We start from the raw sequence: 22,180 nt of genomic DNA on the forward strand, positions 1-22,180 counted from the left end.
TGACCGCTCAGACACGTCCCCCCTTAGCTCTCGGAGCAAGGGACACTCGTACAAGATATGCGACCACCAGATTATTGCACTCTTCAGTGCCAAGGAAGGAGATAAAAGTTATATCTTATTTAGAGAAAATGGCATAAACTTAACAATATAAAATGAACACTTCTGAATCAGACAGAAAAAAAAACGATAAATTGACAGAATTTAAGTAAACATGCTCATTCAGATTAACACATAAATACTTTTCTTCTGTTTTGAAGAAATATCTATGATCTATAACTAGAATAAGATAAGGTATTTCACGGACCATTGATATCAGACAACATATAAAATAAGAAGATAAGATACTACATTCAAGAAGAACATAAAGATCTTTGATTTTTTGATTAGTTTGTCATTTTAGCTTTCAGCCTAGATTACGTTTGGAAAGAGCGCTCTGTGAATTAAATGATTATGATTATCTATAGATATCACGTGTCAATGAAAAACTCTTGTAGAAGATGTCATGAAAACGTAAATAGACGCCGACAGACAACGACTTTGTCTGCGTCAAATGTGGAAAAAAATATGCAGGTTGGCGTAGTCATCAGACACTCTGTAGGCAACACAAGCTTTATAAGTCTATAGCTCAGGGCCCCCAAGAAATATTTAGCTCTGACAAAAAATATCTAAACTTATAAAGGGCCTCAAAAAAGCCCCCATATCACAAATAGCTTACGGCCTTTTCAAGACTAAAAACGGCACTGAAAACACATCACTCTTCCTTTTTTATTTGGGGGGGGGGCGCTTAATACCTCTTTTTGGTCGACACCTACCGAAGATATTGTTTCCTATTAATATCGGGGAAATATCTTCCAATTAAAATATTGTAAGGACATTGTGTCATTAGATTTCTTCACTGTAAGAATTAATTTATGTTGCAGATTTAACATTAAAATCAAAATCATAACAAATAGCATAGATAATACAACTAGAAACAGAGTGACGAAATGTATGCAATAGTTTTGTTGAGATTTGTATTTCTTTGCCGATCTGATGTCCCATGCAACAGGTAAAAAAAAAACAAATATTCATTCATTCATTTATTTTTGTTCCCTATAAACATTTTTAACGTAGCGAAAGAAGGAAAGATAATCCATGATTAATTTTCATTATTGTAAAGCTGATCAACACACAAAATGGCTGCCCTTAAAGTAATGAAAGAGTAATAGAACGGAGGTGGGTTTTCAACTATTTCGGAGGTAAATCAAACTCCATTTTTTAGTCTACTTGTTTATCTAGCTATAGTTCGTAGCTTTACATATTTTAATAACATTTCATACTCAATACATTATTTAGATAATAATAATGGCAATTTTTTAAATTACACATACCAGCATGAATGTAGCTGATAAGTACTAGATTCTAGATCTAGATCTAATCCCAGATCTTATTTCACATGACACTGGTAACACTTCCTCTACGGCCTGCATAGTTTTCCACATGACGACATCTTAGTCCTCTTGGATTTTCTTTACATTTTGATTCTCTGTACCTATCTACTACGGGGGGCTTTTCTTTGGGTCTTATCTTACGTGAAACACATCCTCCCTGATTGCCCCGGATACAAGGATATTAGAGGGAAGTATTTTGGATCAGACAATTTGAAAACATTGTTTGGTTATGTCGACCTTTGGGAAAATACTGGGCTTTATCCGGGACGTGGGGTTGACTGCTGAAATTTGATATCATATTTGGAAGAATTTTTTTTTAGAAATTATATAAATTTTTACTATTTGAGTTATGGACCTTATTTTTAATAACTTAGTTCTATAACATTTTGCACTTAACTATAAAGGGGAAGTAACCCTTTAGGGAATAGGGGCACAACATGGCCTAAATTGTGTCGATGTGCCAAAACCAAAAATATTGAATATAAAATATCTAGGGGTCTCAAATGTGTGTCCCGCAGCCTTCGTGAGAGCTCTTCAACTGTCCTTTTTAGGGGTCATCTTTGACAGTTACTGGGTCAAGTTACGGTAATACTTGGTGCAGAACCCCCGGTCTTTGATCCGGTATAAGACCTGCCGGACGCCTCCCTACCACTGGGTATTTCTTTATGTTCCTATTATGTGACCGCCTACACGCTCTGGAAGGATCGCCACCCTAGTGACATGAGAGCCTCCTAGTAGAACGATCTGACTGCAGAACCCCGGTATTGATCCGCTATAACACCTGCAGACACCTCCCTACCACTGGGTATTTCACTGGATATATGTTCCTATTATGTGACCGCGTATACGCGTGAAAGGACCGCCACTCCAGCTACATGAGCTCCGCCTAGAAAAACGGTGTGGCGGCTTGTCTGAACTGGGCGAACTCCTCTTTGTTAAACCCCCATTTTGGGACTCGGATACCATTGCTCTGTACGCAATAGTTCCCAGACTGCCTTTGGTTATCTGATGGAAAACCACATTCACTACTTGCCGTTCGCCTTACCTATTATCTTATCGTATTATCTTATCTTATCGTATACAGACGTTACTTCAGAAAAGAAGATGGCTACGTCCCAACGCGTCATGCGTATGCTAATTTTCACCCGTTGAAGATGCCTGGTCGTGCGGTTTGTGCGCTGGACTGTCGTTCGAATTTATGAATGATCCCTGGTTCAAAGCCTGCCCGCTCCCATTCCCTGTCGTGCTGTGGGAGGTTTGGACTAGGAAGCAAATTATGTTAAATCTGAAGGAACATCTGAAGCATGTATAACATTTAACATTTAGCAAACATATGCATACAGTTCAAAACTAGTTTGTTTTATCGAAATGTAGAAGTATATATATTTGATACTGAAGTTCGAGCAAAACGGGACCATGAATATAAATCCAAAAGGTTAATATCCCTTTATTTCGACTTATGGTTTATTAGCTTTTTCTTATAAGCCAACTAATTCGATAACTATCGTTTTTTATAATTTTTTTTGTAATAATTTGCATGAGGATGTCTACCTTAGTACCTTTAATTTTTACGTATATATTATTAAATAAAGTACATTAATATGCGGAATTTAATATAGAAATAGTCATATTGTATATGCTTGTAGTCAACATGTTTAGTAACTACTAATTACCAGAAGCAATGCAATATCATCCTAACTATGTGATTATATTTAGAAAGAAATATATTTTGTTACAGTGTAATGATGCAATCAATAACGTTCCACTGTCAGTGGAGTCTTTACAGAAGGTCTTTAAGAATGGCGGCGCTGAAGCTCTTCCTGCTTTCCCTTCTTGCAACACTCGGGAAGAGAACCACGGCAGATAAGCTGGGTAATATTAAATCAACCTTACTAAGATATTTTACTATAGGTCGCGGGTTCCTGTCCCGGTAAAGGCATTTCGAGATTTAGTCGTGAATTGATGTCTCTAGGGATGTATGTGTTTAGCTTGTGACGTGATGTCTCTAATGATGTATGTAATTCACTTACGATGTGATGTCTGTAGTGATACATGTGTTTAACTTAAGATGTCTCTAATGATGTCCACGTTTAACTAGTGATGTGATGTCTCTAATGATGTACATATTTAACTAGTGATGCGATGTCTCTAGTGATGTAAATTTTTAATTAGTGATGTGATGTCTCTAGTGATGTACATTTTAAATTAGTGATGTGATGTCTCTAATGATGTCCAAGTTCAACTAGTGATGTTATGTCTCTTGTGATGTACATGTTTAACTAGTGATGTAATGTCTCTTGTGATGTACATGTTTAACTAGTGATGTAATGTCTCTTGTGATGTACATGTTTAACTAGTGATGTGATGTCTCTTGTGATGTACATGTTTAACTAGTGATGTAATGTCTCTTGTGATGTACATGTTTAACTAGTGATGTAATGTCTCTTGTGATGTACATGTTTAACTAGTGATGTAATGTCTCTTGTGATGTACATGTTTAACTAGTGATGCGATGTCTCTAGTGATGTACATGTTTAACTATTGATGTAATGTCTCTAGTGATGTACATTTTTATTTAGTGATGTGATGTCTCTAATGATGTCCAAGTTTAACTAGTGATGTAATGTCTCTTGTTATGTACATGTTTAACTAGTGATGTACATGTTTAACTAGTGATGCGATGTCTCTAGTGATGTACATGTTTAACAATGATGAATGAGTTACTTCTCCTTAAAGGTACACTTCGCCAAAAGTTGGGGGGGGGGGGGGGGAGTGGAGACTGTTGAATCTACTTCGACAACTTTTTCTGGATCTTGAAACTTTGTATTCATAAAATTGGTTTTGCTTTTTACAAAGGAAAACAGTCAAGGCACTAAGGTTAATGTCTGGTAGATTGCTCCAGAGGAGAACCTTTTTTTTTTGTAGGTGGGAGTATATATGTAGTTTGTACTATTGGTGTAGAGATAGTACAATAAACGTCATGTTTTTCTAACTTATATATGACTTTTGAGTGTTAATTCCTGTGATCATTATGCAGTAATTTTCTACCTGCATGCCTCTGTGCCTATTTGCGTTAATGCTCTACCTGCATGCCACAGTGCCTATTTGCATCAGCATTTTACCTGCATGCATCAGTGCCTATAGGCGTCCATGTCTACCTGCATGACAAAGTGGCTATATGCGTCCATGTTCTATCAACATACCTAAGTGCCTATATGCGTCCATGTTCTATGTGCATGCCTTAGTGCCTGTATGCATCCATGTTCTATCTACATACCTAATTGCCTATATTCGTCCATGTTCTACCTGATCGTCATGTCGTTTGTTAGATATGTTTATTTTCTTCATCAGATCTGAAGCCTACGGTCAACATGGGCAAACAGTTTAACATCATTGTGCCTCACATTTCGGAGACTTTTGACCGGACCAAAGCCCTGCCAAGGCTAGAATTTCATTTTTATGGTCATATGCATTCGTACAAAAATCTGGTATTTCCTTTTTTGTCTTCTTCAAGTATGTCCAAAATAATTGTGTATCAAGTCTTTGTGAAAATGTAAAAATATAACATAGCGTCAAAGTGACAAAATACAAAATAATTCCTAAAACCAAAAATTCATTCATTGTGGGGCTAATTTATTCCCCCCCAAAAAAAATGGAGAGTTTGAGTTATGCAACCAGAAAAAACAACACAGAATTACTTTAAAAAAAAACACAAAGCTTATACGAAATGTAATTGTATCAATTAGTTTGGATCAGTCATGTAATTAAATTAGTACTGGTGTTAGACCAACAACCAATAAATCTGTGCGATTAGAAATATTTTTACCATTTTTTGGGGGTTTTGATTTTAGCTTTCTCAATACGCTATGATCCTATCACTTGTCTGGACCAGTTGGTAAATTATTTGTTTTGGGGGGGGGGAGGGGGGAGAAGGGGGTATATGAGTTGATTCTTCCGTAATCGTTTTTTTTTTAAAGAATTTACAAAAAAACAACAAAAAAAGGATAAACGTCCTAAATTCGACTCACGCCACCTCAGGCTTACATATCTCTCTCTATAATTCTCTTCTTTAAACGAGTAGTAAGGAGTAAAGGAAAGATCACTCTACGAATAGTCCACGAGAAAACAAGAGGGAGGGGGGAGAACACGTAGTCACAACATAGCAGGGCAGGACCATTGTAATATCACTCTTTTGTTTTGTTATTTCTACCTCACGTTAAAAAAAAAGGGGGGGGGGGGAGTAATCTACTCTGTGGTAACTATCGTATCGACAAGAGTTTGGACACAATGGACACTCTTTTAATTTTGCAACTCGGACGGAGGGAGTTCTCCTAGTTAATTTATGTGTGAAAAAAAAAGACAATTTTCGTCTGTATATTTCTGAAGATAGGTATGAGTTTTCAAAAGGTTTTTAATAATTAAATCGACAGGAGGCCGCGGGGATTCTGTTATAAGTTAAAAAGTGGTTTAAATTAATAATTTATACACCTAAAATTAGCGCGGGTCCTATAAAAATGCTGGGCCCACTGCGGTCGCATAGTTTGCATTGGCCTAAGGCCTGCCCTGCAAAATAGCGGCGTATGCTACCCCGCCGGTCGACTCGTGAACTATAATGCCGAAACAGCGGTTATGAAAAAAAACGTAGACTTAAGTATTGTTTGTTTCAACCTTAATGCGACGACCTATGAAGGGAACTAATTCTTCTAATACCACTACTTTAGTCATGAAAAATTCATAGCTACTGCTTGTGATGCCAACCAGAATAATTAATTAAATATGATTAGTTAAATAACTAGTTGGTTCTTCTTTTTTTTTTTATTGATTATTGTGTTGTCAGGTGGAAGGAATAGTTTAATTAGTTCCCATTAGACTTTGCAGATAGAATCGATTTATAAATAAAAATAATTACTTTATGAACTATTGTTAATTATATATTTTCTTTTTGTACTGAGAAAGGGAAACAATGGTACTTTATTGATGCTGTGGTATAAGTTGAATTATTCCCCTTTATACTTTGTGTAGAGAATCGGGTCGTTGCTTTAAAGATTGAAACTAACAATAGATTACCCTAAAACCTTATATGTTAATACGTACTACTCTGACACAGCGGCTTTCGCAATAGACCTAAGATGCTTAAGCATTGGAGTTTGAATTCAAGTCTTTCAACTTTTTTTTAAAAAGGAATTTAGAAAGCGATCACGGAATATTTACACATTACCCCTACTTTTTCTCTCTCCCCCCCCCCCCCCCCAAACACCTTCCCAACTGGTCCAGACAGGTGATAGAATCATAGCGAATTGAGAGAGCTAAAAAGGATGACATTGGCGCTAAACAAAACCCATTGGTTAAAAATATTTCTAATCGCACATATTTCCTACAGTTACTCTAGATTAGTGTCTTCCAAACTGTATTCCGCTGAGCCCTGAACAGGCTTTCCACGAACTATTTGAGTAATTAACAAGCAGGCCAACACGAAAATTAATCTCTCTTAAAAAAAAAACTTGCTAAGTGTTCCGATAATTACTCAGAATGTACTAAGAGTTCCGTCAAAGAAAAAAAGTTTGAGAATCACTGTTCTATATCTATTACAAATGTAAATACATGACTTATCTAAACTAATCGGCACAACGACGCTTAATATCAGGAAATTCGCGTATCAAACCGAGACCCTTCGTTATAAGACCTGCCGTACACACACACTGTGACGTTTAGACAACAATGCTCGTTGCCACGTCGTACACACCTGTTTCGTGGCAACGAGCTATTGGTCTTAACTGCCCACATGTTGTGACGTCGCACGCCAGAGTTCAGGCCTTCTGTAACGATTGGCCTCGACCAAACACGACATGGCATGCGCTGTGTGACTCATGTCACGTGACACTTTCATGTAATTTTATTCTTTCTCAGATTCTTCTGTCGTCATCTCAAATGAGGTTCAGACCCTACCAGCCGACAAGAGCAGTGATGCGTAACGTGGTGCTCCAGGACGGGAGCCTGCAAACAGTTATCGTCTCTTGTGTACACAACGAGTTGGTTTGTTGTCTTTCCTTGGTCGCTAGAGTGTCACTTTCATAGATCCAGCGCAGTGATGTCCGATTCACGGCCGGCGGGCAACATTCGGCCCATGACTCGGTGCTATTCATATATCCTACATATAATCTATAATAAAACTGCAGTGGTTCAGTGTCTTTGGACTCCATTTTTTTTTTCGTCTTAACGCGCGTTATAACTCCCCCAACCCCCCACCCCAGAATAAAAAAGACTAGGCAGCACTGATAAAGATTGTGGGAGTGGACGTGTCAGCAGATGCGTAGTGGGGGGGGGGGGTAAGGAAGACACGATGCCCCGGGCGCCACACACAGAGAGTTTTGTTAATTAAATTAGTTTTAATACTTTTTTTTATGTGATGTTCATAGAAAATGTGTGTGTGTGGGGGGGGGGGGCGCTGATAAAGTACCTTGTCTCGGGCGCACGTTTCGCTCACCACGCCTCTGCGTGTCACCCATTTAATTCTAGTTCATTCATTAATGATCAAAACATCCCGTATCCATGGCAACGGAGACCAACACTGGTTTACTTCGTGCGCCCTTATTTCTGGAGACTTCTGGTCATACAGACGTCTGGTTTTAAGAAAATACAAATAAACTAAAGCTTTATTACAATACCTCTCTTCGGGTCACACATTTCGAATGGGTGGGTGGGCACGGTTCTCGAAAACGGCTCTAACTATTTTTTCTAGAAATTGGTTTGTTGATGTATAATGCTGAGAAAAAGAATTACTAGCTCATTGGCCACACAGGGAAAAACTCTAGTTTGACCGTTATAATTTTTTTTAAAGTAAAAATTAATGAATGTAAATTTGGCTAGAGTATATATTTTAAAAAATTGGCTAGAGAGCTAGAAAATATTTATCTTGAACGCCTTCGGGTATTTCCTATTCATCAAGGAGAGAAATAAATATATGCACAGAAAAACTTTCCGATTCTAGTTCTAAAGGCCGACCATTACTATATAATATAGCAAGGTTCCCCTTTCAGGTTCCCCATTCGGTCTATAGGGTAGATGGTGTTAAGGTCATCTGTTTCTTCAGCCAACGGTTAACGAGCAGGGGGTCATGTGGCCAGCACAACGACCAACTTTCCCCAATAGAGCTAGGTCGACCCAGGGGCGCCCTAAACTCCCGAAATTCAAAATCCAGTCTTCACCGAGATTCGAATCCAGGATTCCAGGTTGGAAAGCCAAGTGTTTAATCCAGCCACCGAGCTCCCAATTAGTATATTATAAAATCTAGTAAATTTATACATTCGCTTAACAGGTTTTTTTTTCTTTGGGGGGAGGGTTGAATGGGGAGGTTATTTAGATTAAAATAATCGCTGTATAAGTTGTTTTTAAGGAGGTATTGTCTTATATACACATCAAGTGATTAGCTGTTTGCTCTATGACGTCAGGTTCCAGAAATGTTACCTCTTTCTCTCCGTAATTATCTTCCATGATTCGACGGAATTATTCATTTTTGTTCATTTGTAGTTATGATTGAACTTCCTATAACTTTGTTATTAGAAAATGTTTTCTTTGATTTAGAATTGAAGTGTAATGCATGATCTTTCTGTACGACTCAAATTAATGTTTATAAATAGCCAAAAAAAAGTAATTTGATTTGGTTAAATCATCGATGGTATCGTCGAATAGGAGAGAAAGACTTAAGTGTTGTGTTCTATTTTCGACAGCATATGCAACCAACAGCTGACAGAAGGCAGGACGTGGCTGTTTCAAGCTGTGGGCAGCCACCAGTTTGGAATGTACGTACACTTCTTTGTCTCCGAGTCTTCTTCAGCCACTTTCACGCCCCTTCCAGTTGAAGCCCTGGGCCAAAAGTATTTCGCTGTGACGCTAAAGTTAGTACTACCTCATACTTCGTACAACTCAGTCTAGAATTTGTGTAGACATTTAGCCAGATTAACATACTAACTCACACTTCGTACAACTCAGTCTAGAATTAGTGTGGACATTTAGCCAGATTAACGTACTAACTCACACTTCGTAAAATTCAGTCTAGAATTAGTGTGGACATTTAGCCAGATTAACATACTAACTCACACCTCGTAGAAGTCAGTCTAGAATTAGTGTGGACATTTAGCCAGATTAACATACTAACTCACACTTCGTCTAATTCATTCTAGAATTAGTGTGGACATTTAGCCAGATTAACGTACTAACTCACACTTCGTACAATTCAGTCTAGAATTAGTGTGGACATTTAGCCAGATTAACGTACTAACTCACACTTTGTACTATTCAGTCTAGAATTAGTGTGGACATTTAGCCAGATTAACGTACTAACTCACACTTTGTACTATTCAGTCTAGAATTAGTGTGGACATTTAGCCAGATTAACATACTAACTCACACTTCGTACAATTCAGTCTAGAATTAGTGTGGACATTTAGCCAGATTAACGTACTAACTCACACTTCGTACAATTCAGTCTAGAATTAGTGTGGACATTTAGCCAGATTAACGTACTAACTCACACTTTGTACAATTCAGTCTAGAATTAGTGTGGACATTTAGCCAGATTAACGTACTAACTCACACTTTGTACTATTCAGTCTAGAATTAGTGTGGACATTTAGCCAGATTAACGTACTAACTCACACTTTGTACTATTCAGTCTAGAATTAGTGTGGACATTTAGCCAGATTAACATACTAACTCACACTTTGTACTATTCAGTCTAGAATTAGTGTGGACATTTAGCCAGATTAACATACTAGCTCACACTTCGTACTATTCAGTCTAGAACTAGTGTGGACATTTAGCCAGATTAACGTACTTATCCAAACTTTGTAAAATGCTGTCTAGGATTAGTTTAGACATTTAATTACATACTTGAGTAAAACAGTTAGTCCAAACATGGATCCCAATTCTAAGCTATGTATTATAAAGTATAAAAACATTTATGATAGTACGATGTACAATCAAGGCAAACAAATTGGCATAGTCTTATCGATTTTCTATTCAACAATTTTTTACAAATACCTCTTTTCAACTCAAACCTTCATGCGATGTACTACATGATGTGATCTGGACATGGAACTCGGAAAAGGCTCTAACTTAATTTTAAAATTATGTATATTAATGTAAGAAAAAGAATTACTAGCTCGTTGGCCACACTGGGAAAACTTTAGTTAGACCGTTATAATTTTTTAAATAAATTAAAAAAACATTCATTTAAATTTGGCTTTAGAAGATATTAGAAGATATTAGAAGATATTAGAAGATATTAGAAGATATTAGAAGATATTAGTCTTAAACGACTTTACGTCTTTGAGTATTTTTGCATACCGGCTTTATTCCATAGACATAATATCATATCTAGACTGGAAATTGGAAACAAATTCATATTCGCTATTGATTGATTCACAGAACTACATGTATATATTTGTATGCACATAACTCTTTTTTTCAAGCTGTAAGGGAAGTCTCCCGAAATCTAGGAAAATCATTCAAAATGATCTTTAGTTTTTAAAGTTTAGAAATAATGCTTACTACTTTCTCGCTTTTTTATAAGAATGGGCAATTACACACAAAACTATATATTCACGCAAATATATGAAACAAAGCCATTTTCTGTTAATTTCCATTGAGATAATGTCTCAAATATCCTTGATCGAAATAATTCATGTCTGTTGACTTTAATCATCTTTTTTACATTTAAATAGATTGATCACCTAGATCTTTCTAAATTATGTATCTATAAATTGCAAAATAAAAATTATGTTCAGTTACTAGGGTTAGGGTCTAGATATAATATATATAGGTCTGTGTTTATTCATTGATTAGTTTAATACATTTTCGTTCAGGAACATTTAGCGCGTCTTCTACTGAGTCTAGATCACAGACCTATATATATATATTATACCTAGACTGGAAAATGGAAATAGATTCATACCCGATAATGATCAGACCACAGACCTATATATTTTTATGTCTCGATTAGGAATTAATTATCTGTTGCGGAATTAGCGGAAGTTTTGACTTAGAGACTCTAGTAAAAACAAGGATAGATTTTAGAAATAGAACGAAATATCAGAAGACGCAAACAGATAACTTAAAGGACAACGTAGAAATAAGTAGCATTTTATGAACGTAGAGAGTTAGCTGACATTCGATGGTTCCCTTCATTGCTATTAAACTTGTTCGACATTCAGTATCAGCGTCGACTAACTTCTAGTGATTGACACCAACCTACACATATTATAAATCTGTTCGATTAGAAAACGTTTTACTAATTTTTTTTAGTTGATCTTTTAGCTTTCTCAATGCGTTATGATCCTATCCTTTGTCTGGACCAGTTGGGAAAGGGAAAGGGAAGAAGGCGGTATCTTGGTGAATGTTTACATGATCGTTTTTTAAATGCATAAAAAAAAATTCACTCAGTACTTAAGATTCGGGAAGGGGACTAACTCAACTTATACCACCACATCTGGCATGTACATTAATTACAAATAGTTCAACTAATTAATTTTTTTTTGATTATTGTGTTGTCAGGGTTAGGGTTAAGGGTTAGGGTGAAAATCGTGAAAAAAATGTCAGCTTAATCCTAGATTGGGTGTGGGACAAATAACGTATACAAACGTTTTACCAGTCAGATAGACAGACAGACAGACAAAGTGAGTTGATATGAGTGTTGAAAAAAAAAAAGAAAAAAAAGGTACTTTGGTCTGTTTTCTAAATGCAGCCTCCATTATATATATATATATATATATATATATATATATATATATATATATATATATATATATATATATATATATATATATACGTTTTCCAGAAGTGAATATTTCATTGGAATAGTGGCAGCCGACTATGACGTCAATGTAATTATTACCTTCAACTTTCAAGATAACAATAAGGTCATTGAGCACGATGGCATCATTTATCGCAACTATGATATTGCTACAGTAACTGTTATAAAGTAAGTACAATCAAGGTGTCCCTTTCAGACCTTGCGATCTATTGGTCAGATGATGTAAAGGTCATCTGTTTCTGTGGCCTACGGTTAACGAGGGTGTCATGTGGCCAGCACAACGACCAACCGCCTTTACTTTTCCCCAACTAATGTCAGGTACCCATTAGAGCTTGGTGGACTTAAAATTAAAAAAAAAAATCCGAAATTCAAAATCCCAGTCTTCAGATCCCTCAGTTTGGAAGCGATGCTCTTTACCAATCAGCCACAGTGCCACCGTTTTGAGGTATGTAGACGCTCAACTTTTCTTTCTCACAAACTGCCTGCCGTTACTTTTGTTTTCTTCGATTTATCAACATCGTATAACGTCTAGAGTTCATCTCCCAGGGACGTACAATGATTCACGTACGAATGCAATCCACAGGACCGCGTGCCACACATAGGATAGTAGAGAAATCAGTTTTGTTTTTTTTACAACGATTACATTAACTCGTCTTTCTTGGATGTTCCCAATTTAGCAAATCGATTTTTCTACCTTTTCTCTACATTTAATCGTCGTTAAATTTTGGGTACTAGCTCATGAAGAAAGCCCCGACAAACATCCCACAAAGCATACACCGTTTCTCAAGGGGAGTTTTTTTTTATGGCAGACACCTGCTCAGCTGATGTGGATCCTCTCAGAAAAGGTTATCCCGGTGTGCTCGGCCTTTCAAACCCAAAGCATCTTGGGAAACGAGCTATTGGTAACATGGATGTAATAATGTACAACTTCTTGGCTTTTACCCAGACAGAAGTTTATTCAGACAGTCAGATAAAGGCAAGCTTCCATGGGCTTAGAGATCCAAAAATCTTTGACTTAAACTTAGGACAAGCTGTCATAGACCTAGAGTTCCAAGAGTCTTTTAAACTCAACTCTTAGAAGAAGCTTCCATAGGTCTAGAGCGGAGGTTCTCAAGCTTTTTCAGTTTTACAAGCTATATGACATTAGCGGACCCGGATTCGTCTGCAAAAATCACATATGTCTGAAGACGCTTGGGTGGACTCAGAGGCGCCCAATGATCGCGAAAATAAAAAAGCCAGTCTTCACCAGCATTCGAACCTGGGACACCCAGTTCAGAAGCCAAGCTCTCTACCGCTCAGCCAACGCGCCTCAAGGGCTATTTTTTAATGCAAAAGTTGTTTTAATTGTATATTATATTCTTCTTTCCGCGGACACACTAAGGCTTTTCACGGACTCCTGGTGGTCCGGGGACCACAGTTAGAGAACCACTGGCTTAGACTTCCAAGAGCTATAAACTTAACTCTAAGGACAACTACGCACTAACTATTAAAATTACCTTTGTAACACCATTTCCAAATCGTTTCCAACGTTTCATATCACATTTTGACAGACATGAAGGCTACATTATATCAGCCTGCAAAGATTCAAATTTTGATGGCTATCTTACAGGTAAGCTACATTTTTTTTTTCCATTTACAACTATAATTAGTTGAAGATACTTTGGTTTTCATTTATGCATTGCGTTGAAAAAAAAACAACCTCTGTGAATAATACACATTTTATTAGCGGCAGCCGAAAAGAGAATAGCCGGTATTTGTTTTTTTTTATGGTCTGTTTGTTCGTCAGTCTGTCCGTCCCGTTAAGATCTTAAATACTTAAAAACTCTTTGTAGCCTTGTTGTGTTACATTTTGTTTAGTTTGCTTTAATTTCTCCTAAAAACTAAATCGAAGTAATGTATTTATTAGTAATGTAATTAATTAGTCATTTACTTAGTTTGACACTATCTTCAGGTACATCGTTGGAAGGCAACCATCCTTTCGGTGTTATCACTGGCAGCTGCAGCAGCGGCACATTGACCAATCCTTGTGACGGCAGCGCTGAAAGTGTTATGGGTGAAAAAGACATGGCTGCTGGTAGGTTGCAGATAGTATAAACTGCCGTATAAGGCCGGCGTCTGATTAATTCTCAGGCTTTACTCTTGAAGCCTTTCCTACGTTTTGGGTTTAAGTCACGCATTTCTCTTTGTGGGCTGCTATTACAGATCACGTAGTCACAATGTAAAGCCTTACCATATCATTACTAAACCGTTTATTAAATCCCTTACTAAGCCCTTACAAAATCATTTACTTCATTCCTTTCAAAATAACGTATAACGTACCTTACCAAATCCCTTACTATTTCCCTTGATAACTTCCTGTCGAAATAACGTTTTGAATCCCTTACCACATCCCCTATTAACTTCCTTTGAAAAAGCCGAAATCCCTTACCAACGTATTAATCCCTTACCAAATCCTTTATTCAATCCCTTTATAAATTCTTTACCAAATCCCTTCCTAAATAGTGTAATAATTCCTGTACAAAATTCCAAACCATATATGTTTCTAAATTCCTTATCCGCTCACTAAATCTCATACAAAGTCTGTTTCAAAATCCCTTACCAAATCTACTACTAAATCCCGCTGTGAACTAAGTAAACTGTATTGCAAATAGTCACTTAATAAAATTAGTAAAAGTGAAAAAACAAAGACTTACCACGAATAACGTGAACGGAAGTCTGGAATAAATATGTGATTATAACACTACAGTCCTGGTGGAGTCTAGATTACATATTGTTACGTCTCTCCTACTATCCAGGCTCTCTGCTAACTGCACCACTCGACAAAATGAACTTAAAGAACCTCACAACTCAGGGCTCCAAAGTATCAGTCAGTTTAATTTCAAATACATCGCAATTGGCAACAACATTAACACTGTCTTTACAAAAACCTAGTCTTGCTCAGCCTGACTTCACACACCGTTCTGGTTCTCGCCTCGTACTGGTCACATAGCGAGGTAACGTGAAGTCAGGCGAGAAGAAATGTGGCGATATCCTCAGCGAGTACAAACCTGATGAAGCTGTTAAAGAACATTTGCATTATGAAAGCTACCGGCGAGGTTTGAAACCTGCAGATGTCTGTCTAGAGGTCAAGACCAACGAGATAAGCCCTGGTGATGATTATGAACACCCACCGAAACCTGATGACGCAGCAGAGACCCCCCTTGCAAGTAGAAAGTAATCGAAAAGGTCTCAACCCAACAGACGATTGGTCCGCTGCTGAGACTAGTCGAATAAAACCTGATGCCGAAGGAGAGGGACCTTTGCGTGTGGAGAGTTACCAACCTGCCCCACAAGCATGTCCTCCATACAAGTCTGAAGATGATGACCTGTCCCATAATTTCCCCTCCAGTGAACCTGAAAGCCATCCCAAAAGTCCTCTTCGAGAAAACCATTTGAAACCACCTGTTAGGCCAATGACTTTGGTGACACCGGCCCTGGCATCCAATCCCTCTCCATGTGTAAAATGGCTGCCCTGAGTACAGAATGACAGAAGAAGGCCACGTTTGATGAATCCAAAGTGCAAGGCGATGCGACCACGACGTCATTGCAACCAGGTGAAGGTCAGCTGGAGAAGACGAAAGCGACATTTGCTGAATGCGACGTGGATGGCTTCGTCTAACTCAAGAGGCAAGACCACTGTCACTCCCACCGATCGACCCCCACCTGCCACGATGAAACTTCACATCCCAGGTCATGAGATTGATGCTCTCCCGGACGGACAGATCTAAGGAGGGGACAGTGTTGTAAACCTGGTGGTGACACAGATGGGGGTAGTGCTGTGTGTTTTTAGCCTTCCCAAATCGCTACAGTCCAGCGCAGGACGAGCGGTCAACCGTGACCAGTGACAGTACGAGGCGAGAACCAGCACGGTGTGTGAAGTCAGGTGGAGCAAGACTAGGTTTTTGTAAAGACAGTGTGATGTTGTTGCCAACTGTACAGTGTTTGTAATGTATTTGCAATTAAATTGCTACTGTTACTTTGGAGCCCTGAGTTGTGAGGTTCTTTAAGTTCGTTGTGTCGTGTGGTGCAGTTGGAAGAGGGCCTGGATAGTAGAGTAGAGACGTAACTATATTAAACAGTGGAAGAGAGATGCTGAAGGCATGAATGACGTGCTAATGGGTGACGTAGGTAGTAATGGCGTGCAAATGAGTGACGTAGATAGTAATGACATGCGAATGAGTGACGTAGGTAGGAACGAAGTAACAAATGAAAGACGAGTGTGGAAAGGACTTAAGAATGAGTGACGTGAGAGGAAATGACTTAAGAATGTGTGACGTATTTGGAAATGACTTAAGAATGAATGACGTGTTTGGAAATGACTTAAGAATGAGTGATATAAATAGAAAAGATGTGAAAACCAGTGTCGTATGTAGAATTATTTTCTAATTTTCTTTAATACTAATTCTGGTTTCGCGCGGTGGTTGAGCGGTTAAGCGCTTGGCTTCCAAACCGGAGACCGGGGTTCGAATCCTGGTGAAGGCTGAGATTTTTAATTTCGGTTCTTCGGGCGCCTCTAAGTCCACCCAGCTCTAATGGGTACCTGACATTAGTTGGGAATAGTAAAGACGGTTGGTCGTTGTGCTGGCCACATGACACCCTCGTTAACCGTAGGCCACAGAAACAGATCACCTTTACATCATCTGCCCTATAGACCACAAGGTCTGAAAGGGGAACTTTTACTTTTTTACTATTTTTAATTCTGGTTTCGCCTATTTTTTTACCGTATCAAGAAATTGTATTAATGCATTCACCCCTTTAGCAAATAACATTGGTGCGATAAAAAAAAATATGCATTACAATACCAGCAATCAGGAAAAGCTTAAATCTTATGCAAATTAGGTCGAGGGATATTGTGAAAATGGCCACAGCGATTTTCCTAAAAATGACACAGTTTATGTGTTCATCTTTGGGGAAAAAAAATAACTAGCTTATACGTCATAAAGCTAAAACTGTGTTTGTCTAAACTATAATACAATAAAGCTACAATAATAATAAAAAAATCTTAAAATGTAATTTGGATTAGGTTATTTTATTTTGAACACACATTTATCGGGAATTTCCGCACTTGACTCAATGTTTTTCTGTATTCATTAAAGAGTCAAAAAAAAAAAAAATCATGAACTTTTTTCGCCCTGTCTCATGTAGCAATCATCGGCTGGACTTTTAATGGAACTTCAAAGCTCATTGTAAAGCATTGGTGTAACTAAAAATTTGCCATCATTTGGGGGCCTGTGTGTGCTTGAACTCTTTTGGGGGCCCCTTCACTTTGTGTAATATTTAATATTTAATGTAAAAAAATCAATCATTTTGGGGGGGGGGGGGAGTACTAAAGTTGGGGTCCGGAGGATTTTTATATTCTCCCCTTCCCTCCCCCACCATAGCTACGCCTCTGCTGGAAAGACCCCTTACATAACGAAGCATTTCAAAAAAATAAATAGAATACAAGAATATAGACAACAATCAAATCCGTAAATGAGAAATTGATCTGAAAATAAAGACTTTTTTTGTATGTTAGTACTCCCGAATCAGGGCGGCGGACTGGCTATATATGGGCATTGGGGCCAATGCCCGGTTGGCCCGTGCCCAACTGGACATCATGGATGCCACTTGGATGGCACATAGCAAATAGTTAAAGGTTTTATAATTTCTTCTAAAAAGGCCATAATTTGAAAGTCGTGTTTTAAACAAATCTTTCACAGACTCTACTGTATAATATTAATTTACTCAAATACATTTTTCCAAATAATTCGTTGACAGTGCCACAAGTAGGCTACATCCTTTTAGGGCCTACATAATTTGCGATTTAAAAGCAACATTAGGCCTATGTTTTATATAAAAATATAAAGTTTAATGTATGCATGCGTACAGCTATCAATACATTATCAAACTTAACATAATGAATGTCAGGATAGGTTGACCCATTGCTCTTTCTATGACGGTACGGATCGGGGGCGGACTGACTATTTGGGCATTTGGGCAAATGCCCCCTGGGCCGGTACTCAAATGGGCCGGTTGGGCCACCTACAAGGGCCTCATCTATGCCACTATGGCACGCATTAGATTGTTAAAGGTTTTATAATATTCTCATATATAAGGGACTATGTGAGCATGAAGTTAAAATCATCTTTTACAGACTACAGTCTAATACTAAATCAATCTAAACATTTTCAAAAATAATATAATAGCCTACATCTGTAGTCAGTGCTATTAGTAGGCTTCATTCTTTTAGGGCCTACAAACATAGCAATTAAAAAGAAACATAAGGCCTATATTTCTTATAAACATATGGAGCTCGAATAAGTTATCTATACATTATAAAAAATATCATGATGATTTTGAGAACAGATAGGCCTATAATTGAGGGTCATCATATGGTATACAATTTATGAGCCGTACTGTATAGAAATGCCTGGGCTGATTTTGACATCCTGTCCGCCCCAATGTGGGGAAAAATTATTACTTTTCTTGTATTTTAACGTTTATTATTAAATTATCAGCAGTTTAAAATTAAGCAATCCCTCACTGAGAACTGTCACCTATTTTTTTCTACAAAAAAAACAAAACAAATAAAGCACTGGGTAGACCTAGAATGGGATGCCCGTCATATGATACAGAATTTTCGGGCTGGACTGCATAGAAATTCGCGGGCCCGATTTCGACACCCAGTCCGCCCCTGCCCTGAATGCATCAAATGAATGCTCTTGATTTACAACTAAAACTTTCTCGTTTCAGAAATGCTGATGCCAAGCGAGACTTTCGGCAGAGACTTTATAGTTTTCCCGCTGCTGGGCCGACAAGTTCCTGGCTACTTTTGGATCACTGCCTCCAAAGATGACACCTTTGTCAGCATGAAGCAACGCCATAATAACGAGTTCCAAACTCCCATCTATATGTGTCAAAGCCAAACTGTCAATGTACGCGTCACACTGTTGGCCTGGATTTTTTAAAAATTTTAATAACTATATTTTGATATATTTTTAAATTATTAATTTGTATTTTTATCGGCCCCCGAAACGGGAAAAGACGCTATTAGTTTTGTGTGAAATGTCTGTTAGTCTGTCCGTCTCGTAAACTAGAAAAGATAGTGAAAATCCGACATCATAATATTTTAGTTCATTCAAAGTTCTGATGCAACGGCTACTTTTTTTTTCTTTTCTAAAAGCGAAAAATCTCATTTTTGAAATTACTTATGCAAGCTTTTTTTTTCAGAAAAATACACCACTTTTACAACTATTGACTAAAATAGTAACAAACAAGGGAGGCTTTTTAACACATCCCCATGAACAGTTTTAGATTTTTTGTTTAAAAAAAATATATTTTTCCATTTGCATTGCTACGATTTGTAAGTTCTGTCCTATTAACTACTGCATTTACAAAAAAGAAAAAAAAAATTACTTTTATTTTTGAAGAGAAAAAAAATCGATTTTGTATGCATAGGGTTCAACCGATACAGTAACCCTGTCTATAATCTCTTAGTTTGTGATGCAGACTTGGAATGATGCAGTACATCAAATATAGATATAAACTATAAATTTATTTAAAAAAATGAGATCCTCAAAAGATAAATACAAAGCTTTAAATCAGGAACTAGGAATCACTTTAATAATATACACACTGTACAATACAATTTATGTCCACAATTTAATTCTACAGATTAATGTCGTCGTTCCAGCTCCCAAATGACTCTCTCCGCCCTTTAAATACTTTTTACCATCTACGTCTTTCTGTATTTGGAAACAACCAATCGCCTTTCTCGCCAGTGGAAATTCTCAACTGCTCCTTTTACTGTCTGGAATTAACTTGCAGTGAAATATTCAACCAATGAAATCATTAATAATTTGTTATTGTAAATGCGCTTCAGAAATACAATCTAAAAATTAAGTTAATGCAACAACTGATTTATGTTAACTCTATCTCTTCGTAATTATTTTCCGCGTTCAGAAGGAATTATTCATTTTCCCCAATTGTATTTCACTTCTTTGTTGGGGGTTAAACGTCAATAACGTTTTTCTTTTAATGAGAAAATGTTATTATTGGTAAAGATAAATGTATTCCATTATTATAGAGCACCAATTAAAGTTAATGAACAAAAAAATTTAGTTAATTTAATGGGGTCAAATCAACCATGATAACGTCAATCAGGAGAGAAAGAGTTAAAGGACATGAACAAACGTCTTTATTTGTAAGGCCGTCTTAAAAATATGGCTTTAAAGAACAACAAAATGGCTATTTTTCTTATACAAATTATGTAGCTTTAAACCAAAAAAAGCAAAAAACAAAAAAAAAACAGAATGGCTAAAAGGCTAGACCTTTACGTTACAAAACCTCATAGAATTTATATTCAGTCAGACTTAATCTTTGACAGGAAAACATGAAAAAAGATCAAGGTGTTTGTCTGTTGTCAATCTATGAACTGTACTGTATGTTTTATCTGTTTTCTTTAGTGGAATGCTGTTGTTGTTTTGAAAATAAAGAGACATTGTAATCAAAACCAATTTCTAATTAGGATGAATAAAGCTATTATAAGATTTTATAATACAAAAAAAAATCAAAAAAAATCGACCATCTCATTTGTAGTAAAATGTCGCATTAAGTAAATTATGTTATGACTTGGATACCCTTCTAATGTTCCTGAGTTTACAAATATATTTATATGTAAAAATAATTTCTTTTTTTTTTGTTGTCTTTTTTAAATTCAGTTTACTCTGACCTACACCTACATCTTAAGTAACAAAGGAATCCAAGTGGTTGTGGTTCAAAGGTCAGCATGCCTGGCTACAGATGGCGTCGAACCGGAACTAGGAGACCCTTCTCTGTCAATCATTGTACCACTTGCTCTGGGTTATCACACTTACTCTTGGAGGCAAGTCTTAAGTATCTAGACTAGATGTTGACGTTTAGTACAATTATCTTATAGAATTGGTAAACGTCACTGCTAACTAACTCTCCATGCAGCTTGAAATTCAACCTTGACCCTACACTTAGTTAATTCAAACCGAGGTTATCAAGAGAGATACATTTTTCCCACACACATCAAATGTGACCTAATTATACGTGCTGTTCCCGTGCCGCTAGTCAGTTATTTTCGGATGCTATCTAGCGTGTTTGTAAAAAAAAAAAAATGTTTTACATGTTTCCAATGTTTTTTCAGAGTTGAAGATAGTTTAATTCCTAGTCCAAACCTCCCGCAGGACGACGGGGGATTGGAGCGGGCAGGGTTTGAACCCGGTATTAGCGATAAATTCATACGACAGTCCAGCGAGCAAACCACACGACCAGGCAGTCATCTGTGACATAAACATACACATGTAACATACTGTTACTTGTCTTGTTACTTTTTATAAGGCTTGTATCAAAAGCTCATTCTATCTGTCTGTCTGTCTTCTGGTCTGTCTGTCTGGTAAAAAGTTTTCATACCTTTTTTTTCCCCCATACCCATTCTCGGATCAAGTTGAAACTTTGCATAATTTTTCATTGGCATAGACAAGACATGAATCAGTAAAAAAAAATACAACCAATTGGTAAATTAATTAGTGGTAATTATTTTTTTTGTTTGATACCAACAAGAGAATTTAATTCTTCAGTATTCAATTGTATTACTAAATTTGTGGCGTTTCGTCCCCTTAGATAATTGCACACGTTATTTCTCCCGCACCCATTCTCAGATCAAGTTAAAACATAAACAATTATTTATTGCACCTAACAAAGCACGAATCAGTAGAAACTTAAACCAATTAGCCAATTAATTTTTGGTTATTAATTATTTTATTTAATATCAAAGAAGGGATATAATTTCTACATTATTGAAAGAATTTGTAAATTTGGAGCTCTTTTCATTAGGTAAGCTTTGTTGTTTTTTTTAAAGTATTTTTAATATTGCATGCTTACCACGCACACTCTA

At 37.0% G+C, this 22,180-nt stretch overlaps 1 protein-coding gene across 1 annotated transcript; it reads left to right on the forward strand.

Annotated features, from left to right (window-relative positions):
• The first annotated feature begins 4,786 nt into the window (after window positions 1-4,786).
• LOC106078488 (uncharacterized) lies at window positions 4,787-21,161 on the forward strand. Its single transcript, XM_056017653.1, has 8 exons — window positions 4,787-4,918; window positions 7,338-7,459; window positions 9,158-9,325; window positions 12,265-12,408; window positions 13,791-13,849; window positions 14,192-14,314; window positions 19,012-19,193; window positions 20,979-21,161. Exons 1-8 carry the CDS (start codon window positions 4,802-4,804, stop codon window positions 21,159-21,161), a joined length of 1,098 nt encoding a protein of 365 aa, XP_055873628.1. The 5' UTR covers window positions 4,787-4,801.
• The last annotated feature ends 1,019 nt before the right edge of the window (window positions 21,162-22,180 follow it).

This window comes from Biomphalaria glabrata, chromosome 18 (genome assembly GCF_947242115.1).
Source record: "Biomphalaria glabrata chromosome 18, xgBioGlab47.1, whole genome shotgun sequence".
In the NCBI taxonomy this organism is placed as follows: Eukaryota; Metazoa; Mollusca; class Gastropoda; family Planorbidae; genus Biomphalaria; species Biomphalaria glabrata.